At 62.2% G+C, this 15,903-nt stretch overlaps 1 protein-coding gene across 10 annotated transcripts in view; it reads left to right on the top strand.

Moving 5' to 3' along the window:
- Positions 1-13,263, top strand: part of CAMK2B (calcium/calmodulin dependent protein kinase II beta) — a 93,358-nt gene extending 80,095 nt beyond the window's left edge. For 3 of the 10 annotated variants that reach the window (XM_043463471.1, XM_043463468.1, XM_043463472.1), the window contains 9 exons: positions 1,042-1,086; positions 2,719-2,767; positions 4,205-4,318; positions 4,632-4,712; positions 5,562-5,675; positions 10,347-10,422; positions 10,550-10,644; positions 10,925-11,159; positions 11,431-13,263. In XM_043463471.1, coding sequence (XP_043319406.1) covers positions 1,042-1,086; positions 2,719-2,767; positions 4,205-4,318; positions 4,632-4,712; positions 5,562-5,675; positions 10,347-10,422; positions 10,550-10,644; positions 10,925-11,157 — 807 coding nt within the window. In that variant the 3' untranslated portion in view covers positions 11,158-11,159; positions 11,431-13,263. The remainder of the gene's footprint in view (positions 1-1,041; positions 1,087-2,718; positions 2,768-4,204; positions 4,319-4,631; positions 4,713-5,561; positions 5,676-10,346; positions 10,423-10,549; positions 10,645-10,924; positions 11,160-11,430) is intronic. The other 7 variants (XM_043463476.1, XM_043463474.1, XM_043463477.1 and 4 more) reach the window with 3 other exon arrangements.
- The last annotated feature ends 2,640 nt before the right edge of the window (positions 13,264-15,903 follow it).

Genomic DNA, 15,903 nt, shown 5'->3' on the forward strand with positions numbered 1-15,903 from the left:
GGATGCAGTGTCTGGGAGGGGCGGGTTTTGGTTTCTCCCTAGGGAGAATGGATGAGCCTGGCTTTAGCTTCAGAGCCCGCCCAGTGATCTGGAGGGATACAGGGGCCCCTTGGCTTTCCCCCGTCACAGGCTAGCAGTGGCTGTCGGGTCTAGGGCAGTGTCAGCCATGGTGTTCCCCATCAGAGTCCGTGTCCTACAGGGCCGAGGTGGGTACAGGGAGACACGCTTCTATGGCTGTGCAGGCCTGTGGCTGCCGGGAGGGTTCAGGGTTTCCCCTGATGGGGAGGGGTGGGTAGACATGAGATCACAGGGACCCACCAGCTCCAGCTTTCATCTGGAGGGTCCTGTCCAGGGGACGGAGCCGCTGGTGCAGGGCTGTGGCCAGTAGCATGGCCCTCCTGCCCAAGTGTCTCGTGTAGAGCAGGCAATCCCAAGAGGTTGCGGTTTGCTGGTCCACAGGTCCCGAGTTTGCTGAAAGTACACTTGGTGGCCCCACGGGCCTCAGGCCCTGCTTCTGGGACTGAGCCCTGGACTGCCCGTGGGGAGGCTAGCTTTGCCAAACGGAGATCCACAGCGAGTGCAGGTGTGGGGAGTGGCCTTGGCCCAGGAGGGGAGGGTCCCACACGCCGGCCTTGCAGCCAGCCCCGTCTCGGACCCGTCCATCCCACGTGCCACCCCCACTCCATGACATCTTCAAACCTGTGCCCTGCCCATGCCGGGCAGGGGGTCCAGCAGCAAAAGCAGAGGGCAGAGCGCCCGAGGAAGGGACCCCAGCGTGCGGCTCTCACCCCCGCCCTCAGCCCCACTCTCTCCATAGGCCTCCGGCCGCTGGTGCCCTGGAGGCCCCGGGCTGGTCTGCTTGTTCCATCCACATTGCCCCAGGTCCCTCTCCAGCTGCTCCGCTCCCTGCTGGCCATCTGCCTCCATCCTGCTCTGCTGCTACCCTCTCCTCTCCTCTCCCAGGCTCCTGCTGGGGGGGCCTCTGCTCTCCTCCTCTTCTCACTGCACTCTTTCCTTCCTCTGTGCTTCCTTCTTCTGTAGGAGCCTCAAACCACCGTCATTCATAACCCAGTGGACGGGATCAAGGTACTGCACGTTCCTCGCCACCCTCTCGGGGGCGTCTGCTCAGCCGGGAGGCAGACCCCCGGCCCTGGGGAAGGTCTGGGATGTTGACCCTGGGGAAGCATTTGTGCCGAGACAGGTGTACTGTGACCCGCCCCCCTCGAGGCAGGACAGAGCCCCCAAGTCCACGGGCTGCTCCTTTGGGGAAAAGCCCCAGGTGCCGCCCTTGGAGGCACGGTTGTACCAAGTCCCCGGCAGACACGGGAGCCTGGGCTTCCTCCCTCCTGAGCAGGGTCCGCTTCTCAGACCCTCTCCATCCTGCCCTGGGGGTGGCCAGGCCCAGCCTGGTCAGGAGCAGCCGAAGGCAGGGACCGCTTCAGAGGCTCAGGGTGCCAGAAAGAGCCTGGGTGTCCTTCGTAGCGTGCGGCCAAGGTCTGGGTGTTCCAGGGGAGAAGGGCTGAAGGGGGCTGCCCTGCGTGCCCCTCGAGTGTGGGGCCAGGAGGAGGAGGGCAGCACAGACCCTCCTGCCCTCACCTGTTGCTCACCTCTGCCCGCCGCGCCCAGTGCTTCCCGCTGAGCTGACCCCTCCCCTGCTCCTCCTCTCTGCTCTGGCATCAGCTCCCATCCCATCAGCATCTTCACTCTGCGGCCAGGGAAGGGGCTGGCTTTCTGGGGTGGTGGGAGAGCTGGGTGGGGAGCCCAGCTGCATTTCTAGGACCTCACTACCTTACCCCCACCCAGACTCCCCCTGGGCCTGAGATCCTCAAAGGGTCCCCACATATCCTGGCCACAGACCAGGACGGGGGTGCTATGGGCCACTGCATTTGAGCTGACCCAGCCTCGAGGTACTAGGAAGAGCCTGGGCGTCCACTGTGACTCAGGCCAGGGATAGGTGTTCCTGGGACCCAGTGTCTGGGGTTGAGGGCCCTGCTTTCCCTGCATGGGGCCTTGAGACAACATTCTGTGATGTGGGCCCTGATCTTACAACCTGTAGATGCCCCATTTCTGGCCCAGGGCCCAGAGCAGTGTCTAGTAAGGAGGTTGGTGGGGGGGAGGTTCCTTGGGGACCCTGTTAAGATGTTTCTTCTGAGAAGCAACCAAGCTTTCTGGGAACTCGGTCACAGGTGGACGGCATCTGGTTTTGTATCTGAAGGGCAGCAAGCCAGGGGTGAGGGAGGAGATGCTGGGGCTACCTCTCTGCCCTTCAGGCCACCTGAGAGGTAAAGCCAGGCCTGGCTGGATGGCCCAGGCCTGGGGAGGAGGTATGGTGCTGCTGCACTCTGACTGGCCAGGTCAAGTTTCCTGAGGAAAGCTACTGGAAGCTCTGCCCTGCCTGCCAAAGTGGGCAGGCTGTGGATGCTTTCCTGCTTCCCCAGGAGTCTTGGAATTAAAAAAAAAAAAAAAACCCAAAACAGTTTTTATCTTGTTCAAGAGTGTCTTCTGAGCATGCTAATCTTTCCACTGGGTGTGTCTTGTTGGCAGAAGGGGAGTTGGGGTCCTCAGCTGTTGGGGACGTGGGTGGCTCAGCCTGGAAATGGGTGACCCCTGGGCCTGGCATGAAGCTCTGTTGCTGCCGGTGGGTTTCTGGGAGTGGGGCCTGGGCCCCGTGGGGGCAAAGGCCACATCCTGACCCGCTGCCTCCCTCTGTCTCCCCAGGAATCATCCGACAGCACCCATACCACTATAGAGGATGAAGACACAAAAGGTATCCAACCTACCCACCTGTGGGGCTGGTGGGCAGGCCACTGGTGGGTGGGGAGCTGGGACAGCAAAGGCCACATCTTGCTGACTTGTTGATGAGGGGCTGACTTGTTCAGGGCTACAGCCCCACCTGAGCCTGGGTATGGACTGGCGCTGGGCGGTCTTGGGCAGAGCATCCAAGCAGAGCCTGGCAGACCTGAGCACCCTGACCAGCGAGGAAGCCACTGCCCGGGATGGGATGGTTCTCTGCAGGGGCCCCCAAGTTGCTCCGGGAGCTGTGTACCCAGTTTCTATGGTTGAATTTGCTGTTTCTTCTCTCAAAGGTCCTTAAACCTGTGCCTACCCAGCTGGCAGTTGATACGCGGATGGGCAGCAAGGGGCATTTCCTGGGCTCATTGCTGGGGGGCAGGTTGCAGAGACATGTGCCCTGTTCCCCACTCAGGGATCCCAGGCTGAGCTGGCTCTGGCTCTGTCTGTGCCCCACCAATGCCCCAGGGTGCCTGGCGCTGTGTGCTCACCCTGGCACCCCTCTTCCACCCTCAGCTTTCTCAGCTGCCCCAGGGAGGGATCTGGTCTCCATTCCATCTAGGCCAGGTGACCGGCCCCCACCTGGGGAGCCCGCCTCTCGGCCTCACTCTGTGTAGATGAGCACTGAGCCGGCGGTGGCCGCTCTGCCAGTTTGGGAGATGCAGTGATCCTGTCCTGAGTATGCCCCTTGCCCTAGAGTGGAAGCGAACGAGTGCAAGGCTTTGGTCTCTGGATGTAGGGCGAGTGGACATTTGTGTGATTTCCCCAGACTGCGGGCCCTGAGCCATCGGCATGGAGCTTGGAGGTCACACAGATCTCCCCCAGGCCCTGTTCTTGGACGTCTGCCCTCACCCCAACCGGGCGGGGGCCTGAGATGGCCCAAGACTGCAAGAGCCCGGGGGAGAGGACCAGCCAGCCAGCCTCATGCCAGCCCCTTGTCTGGCTGGGAGACGGTCAGCAAATGCCTGAGGGGCCTCAGCCTCATGCCAGCCCCTTGTCTGGCTGGGAGACGGTCAGCAAATGCCTGAGGGGCCTCAGCCTCATGCCAGCCCCTTGTCTGGCTGGGAGACGGTCAGCAAATGCCTGAGGGGCCTCATGGGGCAGGGGCCGGGGGCATCTCAGCCTCAGCTATGCCATCTGTCATGTGCAGAGAAGCCCCAGTGGGCTCAGGCCTGCCCTCTGCTGTTCCCGGCGGGCACTGTACACAACCCTCCAGCCTTGCAGGTGGCCCTGTGTCTTCCTCACATACCTGCTGTGATCTCACAGCCCTGGGCACACGGGGGTGATGGTGCCCCAGAAGCCCTGGACCCCACCGTGTGATTCTCTAGCTTAGCCTCCTCTCATCCTCCTGCACCCCCTCGTCTCTCCTGCGTGTGCTCACCTGTCTGTGTTCACGTCTCGTCTGTCTGCCCAGCCCCCAGGGTCCCTGACATCCTGAGCTCCGTGAGGAGGGGCTCGGGGACCCCAGAAGCTGAGGGCTCCCCGCCCTGCCCGTCTTCGGCTCCCATTAGCCCCCTGCCCGCCCCATGTAAGTAGCCGGGCCCTGCTGCTGTGGGGGTCTCCTGGAGGGGCCTGCAGCTTCTCTGAGGGGACGCTCGAGGGCCAAGGGCCAGTCGAGCTCGGGCACCAGCCTGCCCCTCACAGCCCCCCAAAGCAGCTCCCCAGCACCTCTGCCCCTCAAGCCCGCCTCCATGCGGGCCTTCTCCACTGGCCTGGGGGTCTCAGGGCCGGGGCTCCTTGGTGCTGAGACAGGCCCTGGGGCGGGAGAGAGCGGGAGGCCTGCTTCCTCTCCACCAGTCTGGCCCGCCTCCTCCTCACGTATCTGCTCCTGTCCACCCCAGCCCCCAGGATCTCTGACATCCTGAGCTCCGTGAGGAGGGGCTCGGGGACCCCAGAAGCCGAGGGCCCCCTGCCCACCCCATGTAAGTAGTGCCGCAGGCCTGCTGCCTCTGCTGCCAAGTGGCTCCTGCATCCTGCCATGCACGGCCTCAGCTGCCCCTGGGCCGGGCTGCCGAGGCCTGGCTAACTGTCCAGCCTGGCTGGGCGTCGGGGCGCACGCGCTAACTCTGCAAGGCAGCTCTCCCCTGGCTCCCCTGCCCCCACCTCCCACACGGCTCCCTGCACTGCTGTCCAGCCCCAGACCTCACGCCCTGAGGGTCTCCCAGACCCGGAGCAGCCATGTATCCTGCCTCTTGGGCCATGGGCCGTGGCCTTGTCAGTCACGCTGACTTCATATGGGCCCCACACCGGGCATCCAGGCACGAGGAGCTGTTAGAGAAATCCTCTCGACCACAGGCCTGTGGGTTTCAAGGGAGAAGAAAGGGCCCAGCCTCCCTGCAGAACTGGTTTTCCAGAGGGGCCAGGCGTTCTGCACACTCCTCCACACACCCATCCCGTCCTCACCTGGGGGCGCCCACCCCGGGCCTGTCCCACACGGGACTACTCTCTCCTCTCCCGGGCCAGGCTGCCCTTCCATGGAAGGCACCCTCTGCCCACAGCAGCTTTCCCCACCCCCACCTGGTCAGACAGGTGCAGCTGCCTGAACATCCCTGAAGCTTCCCCCTCATCCCCCTCGCCCCTCTCTGTCACCCCTGTCCCTCACGTCCCCCTCCACCCCCCACATCCCTTCTCCATCCCTTTCTGTCCCACATGTCCCTTCATGACCCCTCCATCCCCCCCACTCTCTCTGGCTTGGCTCATCAGCCCATAGGTTTTCTCTCCTGCGTGTCCCCCGCCTGCCTCGTGTTCACGTCTCGTCTGTTCCACCCCAGCCCCCAGGATCTCTGACATCCTGAACACGGTGAGGAGGGGTTCGGGGACCCCAGAAGCCCAGGGCCCCCCACCCTGCCCGTCTCCGGCTCTCCCAGGCCCCCCACTCACCCCGTGTAAGTAGCACCTTGAGTGGCCCCGCTGGCTGCTCCTGGGGGCTCTCGGGTGTGGAGACCTCCAGCTGCGATGCGCCATCCCCTGGCTCTGGGAAGGGGTCGGCTCCTGGGTGGGGGACCCAGGGAATTCACACGAAACTGCTCTTCGGCTAAAGATGCGCACCTGTGGGGAGAGAAGCCTCCGCTCCCAGGGGCTGTGAGCTGCAGGTTTCTTGGATAGTGGTAGTGAGGATGGGGGTGCGTGCCGTCTGGGGTCGGCCCTGGCTGGTGAGTCTAGGGCTGGGGGGCGGGCTGGGGGCGGGCGCTGGGCTGGGCCGCCTCCCCGGGCAGGGAGGAGCCACCGCGGCTGTCTGCAGCCCGTCTGCCGACTGCTCACCAGTATCGCTTACAGGGATGGATGACATCCCAGGGCAGCAGCCACCCCCTCCTCCAGGGAGACACCGAGCTCTCAGAGGCGAAGCTGCTTCGGGGCTGGGGGGCCGGGCATGGCGGGGGAGAGGCTGGGTGAGTGCTTGGCTGTGGGGGTGCCGACCCCTGCCAGCCATGCCTGGGGACCAGGGCAGGGGTGGGTGGGTAGGAGGGAAGCCGTGGGAACAGAGGGGGAGGCTGGGGGTGGGGGGCTGTGGCCTGAACTCAGGCTCTGCTAGAGGAAGTGGAGATGCGTCTCAGAGGTGAGAGAGCAGAGTCTCGCTGGTGGGCACACAGCGGAGCCTGTGCCGGTCCCCTATTGTACGGGGTCTTATTCAAGTTTAGAGGCCTCCGTGTCCCCCAAATCCAGGATCCTCCTGGACCCTAGTTTCACAGATAACGAAGCTGAGGGTAGCAGATGTGGAGGGTTGTGTCCAAGGGGTCCTCTGCAATGTGACCCTGGCCCAAGGCCAGGACCGACCTTTGGGGCACGCCCGGCCCAGGTGGGGAACTCCGAGGACAGGCTGACGGAGTGGGGGAGGGGGAGGCACAGCACAGGCTTGCCCCTTTAGGGGTCTGTCCTGAGCCTGACTCGGGAGGTGGGGCCGCAGAAGGGGCTGTCTGTGACAGGATTGAGTGGAGGGGACCTTGGGGCCTGGATGCCTGGCACGTGTGGCCGGGCCTACAGGGTGCAGGGGAGGGCGGAGCGCTGGGGGAGGGGGGCACCCAGGGGAGGGGTGGCCCCATCAGTGTCCCTTAGACTTACCTCCTGCCCTCCCACCTGGGGTTCCCAGCAGGGTCCTGGGTGAAGGGAGGCAGGTGGGGCCAGCCTGGAGAAGGGACTTCTGAGTGGCCACTTCGGGGTGAGTTCTGGCACTCCGTGGGCCAAGTGGAATGGCCCCCCTTCCCAGCTCTGGGACCAGGGACTGCCCCCACTGGCGCAGAGGTCCGGCTGCAGGGGGCCATCCTTGGGCTGGGTCATGGGCAGCCTCCTTTCCCGGGAGCCAGCTCTCCAGCTGTCTCAGTGGTAAACGGGTTGGTGCCCGCCCTGAGTTCTCCATAATCGGGGATTATGCACAATCCAGGCTGATCCTGTGCAGCTGCCTCTCTGCTGTGGCTGGGGACGTCCTGGTGCCCCTGCAGCTACTTGGGGTCCACCGGGGGTCACTAGGGTCCTCCTAGACCCTTTGCTAGTGTCTGGGCCTCCCTGGCCTATTAGCTCTCCCCAAGAGAGCCAGAGTGGATGCAGGGCTACGGTTCAACTTTGGGACTTCTCCCAAGCCAGACCATTTCTGGAGTTGCCTGGTGGGGGCAGCTTGTCCTTGATAACCAGCCCTCCCCCCACCCCACACCCCACACACAGGAGTCCCTTTATGTGGTGTGTTACCTGGGGAGGCAGGATTGTTCTGTATGGCAAGGAAGGAGAGGCCAGAGTCCTTCCATGGGTTAGGAGCGTCTGGCTCATTCCTGGGCTGTGGGTGGGCTTGTGCAACCTCAGCTTTCCCATCTGCAGAATGGACGTGGGTGCTGTTTCTCAAACTTCAGACTTCACAATGTGTTTTGTGACCTTAGAGTTCTATTTACTTAATACTTTCTTTTTACACCAACTCCATTTTTAATTACAATTCATTTAAAAATACTCAACATTACCTCATCAAGTGGAAAATTCGGCCACTTACCATGGTGCAGTAGGATGGCCGTAAAATCAGAGTGCTTGGGGAAACAAAACAGAAAAAACGGTCTCTTAATTCCAGCTGCGAGGTTGTCGGCTGAGGGCTCACGTTGGGAGGGGAGACAGCTCACACTCTCTGTCAAGAGGGGGATTGACGAGTGTCTGGGAGGTCGGGATGTGTAGATATCCCCTCAGCGAGATTAGCAGGATGGCCTGGAGCTGACAGAGTAGCTCACAGTGGGAGGTGGGCGCTCTTGGGCAGGGGCTGGACGTGGTGCTTCAGGAAGGAGGCAGCGGGGTCCAGGGTGACCAGCCGCGCAGGGCAGGGACGGGAGGGGCAGGCGCCGGGTGCTGCCGTCAGACAAGCCCAGGGGCCCTGACCGTCGGGGTGGCATCTGGTGGGGGAGCTGGGCTGCAGTGGGAGATCAGAGACTGAGGCTTGAGGCCACTTCCAGGAAGATGACAGGTGAAGTGGGGGTGGATGAGGTCCCAGAGGAGAGGGCCACCCAGAATTGGGAAACGCCCAGGCAGAGGGCTGAGAGGTGGGCAGGCTGTGGAGGAAGTCCTGAGAGGGGAGAAACAGTGTTATGGGGTGGGCACAGGAGGAAGTGGGTGTGCCGAAGGAGGTGTGAAATATCCAGCAGGTGAGGACAGGGACCACCACATGTGTCTGTGTTGGGACAGAGCTCTGTGGGTGGATGGAGGCATCAGGGCAGCTGGTCCCCCTTCCTGAAGGCCAGCTTCCAGCGGGGGCCTGGGTTCTGCAGAGACAGCCTGAAGCCCAAACCCTGTTACATCCAGACATGGAGTTCTGTAAGAAACAAAAACAGGAAGCCGGCAGCAGCTCAGCCAGTGCAGAGAGACGGTCTCTTCTAGACAGGGGAAGCGCATGTGTGCTGGCAGGTTGGTGTGTGCACATGCAGTGCAGACACACACACACGTACGCACCCACGTGCATGAAGGGGCACATATACACACATGCGCATGCATTCCCTGAACCTCTCGGGTGTCACAGAGCTCGCCCAGCAGCCACTGTCCAGAGCCGGTGCCGCACTACCCAGGCTCCCAGCTCACACACGGGCACGCCCCCGCTCGCACGCAGCATCTCCTGCTGTGGGCTCTGTCCACTTCCCATCTGAGCGCCTGGGAGAAGGGAACACCCAGACCGCTGAAGGTGCTGATGGGAGGGCCTGGGGCACATGCACCCTTTGGGAGCTGGCAACCCGCGCTCTGGGAATGTAGGCCATGGATCAACTCACACGTGTGCTGAGCCCAGCTGCACTGGCAGCTGGACACTGGAGAGCGATAGATGCCCGTCACTGGGCTTGGTTGAGCGGGGATGCGCATCCACAGGAGTGGCCCTGCAGAGCGCCTGTGGTCCCCACGTACTGCGGGGAGCGGAGGGGACACAAGCACCCATGTGAGGGTGCACAGATGCGTGGCTGGCATGGCCGTGACTGGGGAGGGGGCTGTGGAGAGGACTGGGGTGCTGCCTTTGGTGCTCTTCCTGGGTCTGGGTTTTACTGCTGGCGTGTTATTGCGTTATGGAATCACCATGTCTGGGTGTGTCCGTGGCTATGTGCACACGCGCGTGTGTGTGTTTCCTGTGTGCCTTTGGGTGTCGATGTATCTGCACAGGAGTGGTTTAGCACCTAACTCAGGATGGTACTTCTTTGGGGAGAGTGAGTGAAGAACCAGATTCAGGGGAACACAGGCACCTGCATCTTTCTTTGGCAGCTCTTCTCTCTGTGGAAGAAATCTTAAAGCAAATATGAAAATTGTTCAGATGTGAACCAGCAGGGTGTGGGTTATATTATTCTTTGTGCTTCTTCCACGTGTTTAAAATATGTAGCCTGAAAATAAATGGTAGTTAAAGAGATAAAGGGGGGCCCCCAGGCGAGCACCCCAGGGACTGGGTTCGTCTAGGACCAGAGGTCAAGTGGGCAGTAACCTGGAGAAGGCTGCCGGCCCAGGGCCTCAGGTGGAGGGTGCAGGATGGAAGAGTGGTCCTGGGGCCCAGGACCACAAACAGGTGGAGGCAGGAGGAGGTGGGAGGCCAGCCGGCAGTCTGTGGGCTTCCATGGAGAGAAGGCGGTGAGGCCCACGCTCAGCTTTCCACTGGGCTCTGCTTCCTGGCCTTCGCACAGAGGCCTGGCCTGCAGCCTCCGGTCCCCTCCCTGCTTTGTGAGCCGACCCCTAGTGGACACCTGCCCCCCAAGGAGCTGTCAGGTACACGGAGGACTAGAGAGCAATGCCTGGGGAGCAGGAGCCAGGAAGGCTGGTCACGGTGTCACAGGGTCATCCCCTGCTGAGGGCCCAGAGCATGTAGCCGGGGGAACTGGGGATGCAGGGTGGTCGTGGCAGGCTTTGCTTCCCTGTCCTGCGTTTTCCAGACCGGTAGGGATATTGTATTTAAGACAAACAAGATGGAAGCTCGTTGGACTTGGAAACAGGGAAGCCGTGGGTGGCCTTGAAGGGAGCAGTCTGAGCTGGGCAGCCTTGGGATGGGGATGGGGGCTGGGTACTTTGCCCGGACCCTCCCGGGCGGGCACAGGTGGTGGGTGGGTCACTGGGCAGCTGTCTCCCCACAGCGCGGAAGCAGGAGATCATCAAGATCACGGAGCAGCTCATCGAGGCTGTCAACAATGGCGACTTCGAGGCCTACGCGTGAGTTGGGGCGCCCGGCCTGTCCTGGAGTGGGGCGGGTAGACCTGGAGGGCTTCCCCACAGGGAGGGGGCTGGATGGGAGCACCCGGTTCTGAGGGGCCCCTCCTCACCTGGGTCTGCCCCCCAGGAAAATCTGCGACCCAGGCCTGACCTCGTTTGAGCCTGAAGCCCTGGGCAACCTGGTTGAAGGGATGGACTTCCACAGATTCTACTTCGAGAACTGTGAGTGCAGGGCAGGGGTGGGGGGAAGAGGGTGGGTGCCCCTGGAGAGCCTGCGGACCCCCAGTCAGGGGCCCAGGGAAGCCCTGTCCCCTCTGTGCTCAGGGTCAGCCAGCCACTTGTGCCACCCTCTGTGGCAGAAACCCCCAAGCCACAGGGATGAGGGGCAGGGACACATGGGGACAGGGAGGGGGAACCAGATGGTGCTCTTGGGGGAGGAGGCTGGGCTGGTAGAGGGGCTGGGTGGGGGGAGGCACAACGCTAAGCCCCTGCCCGCCCGCAGTGCTCGCCAAGAACAGCAAGCCGATCCACACAACCATCCTGAACCCGCACGTGCACGTCATCGGCGAGGACGCCGCCTGCATCGCCTACATCCGCCTCACACAGTATATCGACGGGCAGGGCCGGCCCCGCACCAGCCAGTCCGAGGAGACCCGCGTGTGGCATCGCCGAGACGGCAAGTGGCAGAACGTGCACTTCCACTGCTCGGGCGCGCCCGTGGCCCCGCTGCAGTGAAGGTGAGGCCCTGGGGAAGGGGAGTACAGCCCAGGGTGAGGGGGGCTGCAGCCTAGGGGTGGCGGCCAGAAGGGGTGGCCGGAAGGGGTGGCCCAGCAGGCTCCTGGGCATAAGGCAAGCCTGGTGTTAGGGGAGCGCGGGCGCTGGGTCAGAGTCTCCAGGCCCCTTTCCGGGCAGCCCTGCAGGTGCCCACCTTGCAGCCACCAAACCCGGGTCAGACGGAGAGCTGCCCCCAGAGCTGACCTGCCCGCCCTGGCGCCCGCTCCGTTTCAGAGCCGCTGTGGCTGGTTTCACCACGGGACAGACTCGGTGTTTGGAGCCCAGCTGCCCTCGGGCGCACGGCCTGCCTGTCGCATGTTTGTGTCTGCCTCGTTCCTCCCCTGGTGCCTGTGTCTGCAGAAAACCAAGACCAGATGTGATTTCTTTTTAAAAACAAGATGACAACGACAACCACACACACAAAATTGACGTCGATGAAACGGAAAAAAAAAAAACTAAACAAGGGAAAAAGCTGTAAAAATCACTGGCATTTGTGGGGCTTCGAACCTTCCGGCCGCACCCCACCCAAGCTCCACATGTCTGTCCGCTCCTGGCCTCCTCCAGGGACTGGCCGGGGGAGTGAACTTGTCCACCAGGGCCTGCCGCCCGAGGAACAGTTTGCTAGGTGGTGCCCACCCCCCAAGAAGTCTGCATCCTCCCTGCCGTGCATGGCTCCTGGTCAGGAGAGTCAGGTGTTGTCGGGGGAGGACTGGGGGGGTGGCAAGGGGGCCCGAGCACGGCTGTCTTCCCTCCCACTTCCCTTCCCTCCTCTCTTCCCTGAGAAGGTGTGGATGTGGGCTCCCAGTGTTCCCGGCATGGGTGATCAGTGCAGCAGCTGGGCCAGCCTCTCTGGGAGGATGCTGAGCCATCCAAGGAGGCCCAGGGATCCAGCTTGGGCCTGGTCGGGGCCAGGGAGGCACACCTTAGTTTCAGATCTCACACCTGGCAGGAGACATGGGTGAGGACAGTGCTGGCAGCAGCCCGCTGAGGAAGGGACCCCCTGGGCTGGCCTCTCTTCTGCTCGGGTACCTCTCGTCTTTGCTCACCTTCTCCCCCGTCCCCATGTGGGTGTGGGGCAGAAAGGAGAGAAGGGTCAGAGGTGGGCGGGTGTTTCTGGCTTCCAGGTAGAGGCAGGGCCAGGCAAGTGTTTGCTGAAGAGGCTGCACTTTTAAGAGTTTGTGCCAGAGCAGCAGGGAGCAGAGGGCTGCACTGGGCTGCGAGCGACAGGGACCCAGGGGTGGGGAGGCGGGTCCCCCTGTGTGCCGGTGGGCACTATGGTGAGCCTCTGGGACAGGCCGCTTGGTCAGGTGGTGGCAGAGAGAGCCGAAAGCGTTTGGCCAGGCATGGGGGTGGGTATGATCTGGCCTCCTGGGCTATACTCGGGAGGTGGTCAGGGGCCGTGATCCCAGAGGTGCAGAACGCACCCCCCCACCCCAGTATCTACCCCTTCAACTCATGTTGTTTTCAACAAGGATTTTCTTTATCTTCTCCCCATACAAGCCAAGGGAGGGGCCCAGAGTGGGGAACAGGACACAGGATGCTGGTCTCCAAGGGGGACTGTCCATGGACAGACACTCAGAGTGGACGCTCACCTGCCTGTCTGCGGCTGTGCTCAGGACAGCCGTCCCCACCCATGGACACAGGGTAAACATCTGCAGGGCTCCCTGGGCCTCGGGCAGCGGCAGGGCTCGCTATGGACAGTGTGCGGCCCAGCCGCCCTCACCTCCTGGGGCCTCCTCCCCTCCTCTCCCCGCTCACCCGTTCTCTCCAGGGAGCTGCCTGTCTGGGATAATTTGGGGATTTTTTTTTTTTTCTGGGGTAGAGTTCTTTTGCATGACCCCTCATGAGCAAGCCACACCCGCTCTTCTAGCTAGATGTCCGTGGTGTGGCGGCATCGGCCGGCCTGCCCTGCAGAGGGTCGGCTGCACACGGTGCTGGCCGGCCTTTCCTCTTCTCTCTTTTTGCTGAGTTTCATTGTCTTTTCTTTCTGAGCCTTGTAAGTGTACAAAATTATTATTTTGTTCTGTCTCGGGAAACTGCAAATAAATGGAAAACAGGACAAACTGCTTCAAGTGTATCTGGGTGCTCTCTGCCAGGATCTAGCTGACCCCTTACCTCTAGGCAGGTCCCTCCCCTGCTGTGTGGGCCCTGGGCTGGCCAGGCTGCAGAAGCCCTGGACCAGATGTTCCCAAGCCCATCTCGGGTAGTTGGCACGCCCAGGTGGGGCCCCTCTGTGAGGCCACAGGTCAAACTCTGCCAGCTGCTCCCACCCTTCTCCCTGCTTCCCCCAAGGCCTCTGTTAGCTCCAGACAGGAACCAAAAATGACACCTTGAGTCCTAGGACCCCCCAACCTCTGGTCACTCTAGTGGTCTCTGAAGATGAGATCAGGAGGGCAGATCTATATGGGAAGAGCTCCAGGCCCCAGCCCTGCTGCCCTGTCCGTTCTCCACGGACAGGATGGAGATCCACCTATAGGTAGGAGGGATAGGAGAGATCCACCTCTCTGGTCTTTGTGTGTGTTGCTTGAGACACGTGGTGCCTGCGGCTACCAGGGGTGCTTCTGTGGGCCTGCACGCTGGGCTGTGTAGACAGCACACAGGTTGGCACAGACGTGAGGCACCGATGCCAGGAGCAGGAGTGGTGGCTGCTGGGATGCAAAGATGACACAGCAGGTGATGACAACCACGGCCCGGAGAGGCTCCGTGAGGAGACCCGAACAGCAGAAGCCCAGAGCTGAGACCTGGGAGACGGAGGGATGCCAGGCACAGAGGCTCCCAGGTGGCCCCAGACTGAGGGGATTGAGGGCCCAGGTGGGCAGAGCCAGGCGCTCCCCACCAGCCTTCCCTCTGCAGCTCACCCCCGACATGGAGGGAGGGACGCGGCACCCAGTCACCCACTGCACTCCCACACCACAGGGAAACAAAGCCTCTGGGCCTTCCTTGGGAACACTCTCGGCTGGCACCGGCTGAGCGAGCGCTGGCCACGTGCCTGCCTGACCACATGGCCATCCAACCTGCCTGATCGCCAGACCACATAGCCACATGGCCGCCTGACTTCACAGCTTTCTGACCACGTGGCCACAGGGCCACACAGCTGCACGGACACACGGATGGCAGGCCGCCTGCTTCTCTGAACATCCTTCCCTCATGGCTGCACGTGTTTAGGCCGTGCCGGGCGAGGGCTGTTGGGACCTGCCCGTGCTCCGCTGGCCCCTCGAAGGCCTCACGCACTCCTCCCTCCTGCACAGTGCCCGGCAGTCCTGCTGACACCCCAGAGACACCCTCGTGTGGTGATGGGCAGCCTCCCCTCTACGCCTGGTCCCCAGGTGCCACTGCCTGTCTGTACCTCACACCTTAAGCTTTCTCAGGACAGAAGTACGGGCTTCCAAACAATCTGATACACCCAACATACCCACCCAACGGGTCCAAGCGACTTCTGATGAGGCAGGGCCGCCTCAGGCCCGCTCAGTCCTGTCCACAAGGACACAGCAGGCCTCCTGGTCCAGCCTTGGCACCTGGTTGCAGACACCTTCAGATGGGCCAGGAGGCTACCTTGCTGGCCCTGTGGGTGGTACCTGGCAGGGCTCTCAGGCGTGCAGGCTGACATGAGGGCTGCCCGGGGAGCACCAGGGCAGATTGGAGAGCTTGGCGCAGAGAATCTAGGACAGAGCCAGTGAGCGGAGTCATCACCACCCCCGCAGTATCTAGGGCTCGGCTCACCTATCCGCTGTAATCCGAGGAGGCTCTCCGGGCCAGGCCTCCCTCTGGGTACCAGCCGTGGCCCCACCCCACCCCCGCTGGGGATCCTGCAGGAATCCTGAGGTGGACCAGCACTCTGAAGCCATCCCCTGGCCCACCCCCAGCAGGCATGGCAGGATAGGCAGAGGGAAGTCAGTGAGGGGCCTTTCATTTGTCATTTTAAAGAGCACCTGCTTTGGGCAAAGCTCCCTGGGCACATGCCCTGGTGGGTCCTCTGAGCAGGAAAAGCTGGAAATACCCAGGCTGCTCCCTATTCCAGGGGTCTCCAGGTCAGTCCCAGGCCAGCAATGAAATAGGTGAGAAGCACTCACAGTCTAACAACCAACTGCCAAGGACATTCCCTAAACTAGGACCCGAGTTGCCAGCCTGCAAGGATTCGTGGGGCACAGGACGCTCCACACCGCAGCAGACACCCTGATCTGCAGTTTCTGGGTGTGTGGTCCCGCCTCTGTGGCTGTGAGGAAGCCTCCCAGGTGGTTTCTAGGGTGCAGCGAGGACCAGGTCACAGGATTCAGAGCAGGACTTCTCTCTACTCTGGGGCTCCCTCCCCGACTTCTTGCTAGAAAGGTCTAGGGGGTGGGGAGAGGGGAATGGGAACATTAAAGTAGAGGCTGCCTCCCCCCAGGATGTGGCGAACCCCGCACTCGGCGGGGGCACAGCACGAGGGGCAGGGCTCCCGTGGGAAGGGGTCCCTGTGGCTCAAAGCAGTGTGCGCTTAGCCGCTTCAGTCGTGTCCGACTCTTGTGATTATGGACTGTAACCCACCAGGTTCCTGTCCGTGGGATTCTCCAGGCAACAGTACTGGAGTTGGCTGCCATTTCCTACTCCAAGGGGATTTTCCTGACTCAGGGATCAAACCCATGTCTCTTACGTCCCCTGGATTGGCAGGTGGATTCTTTCCCACTAGTGCCACCTGGGAAGCCCAAAACAAAGCACAGGACTATTCTG

This window comes from Cervus canadensis, chromosome 3 (genome assembly GCF_019320065.1).
Source record: "Cervus canadensis isolate Bull #8, Minnesota chromosome 3, ASM1932006v1, whole genome shotgun sequence".
Lineage (NCBI taxonomy): Eukaryota > Metazoa > Chordata > Mammalia > Artiodactyla > Cervidae > Cervus > Cervus canadensis.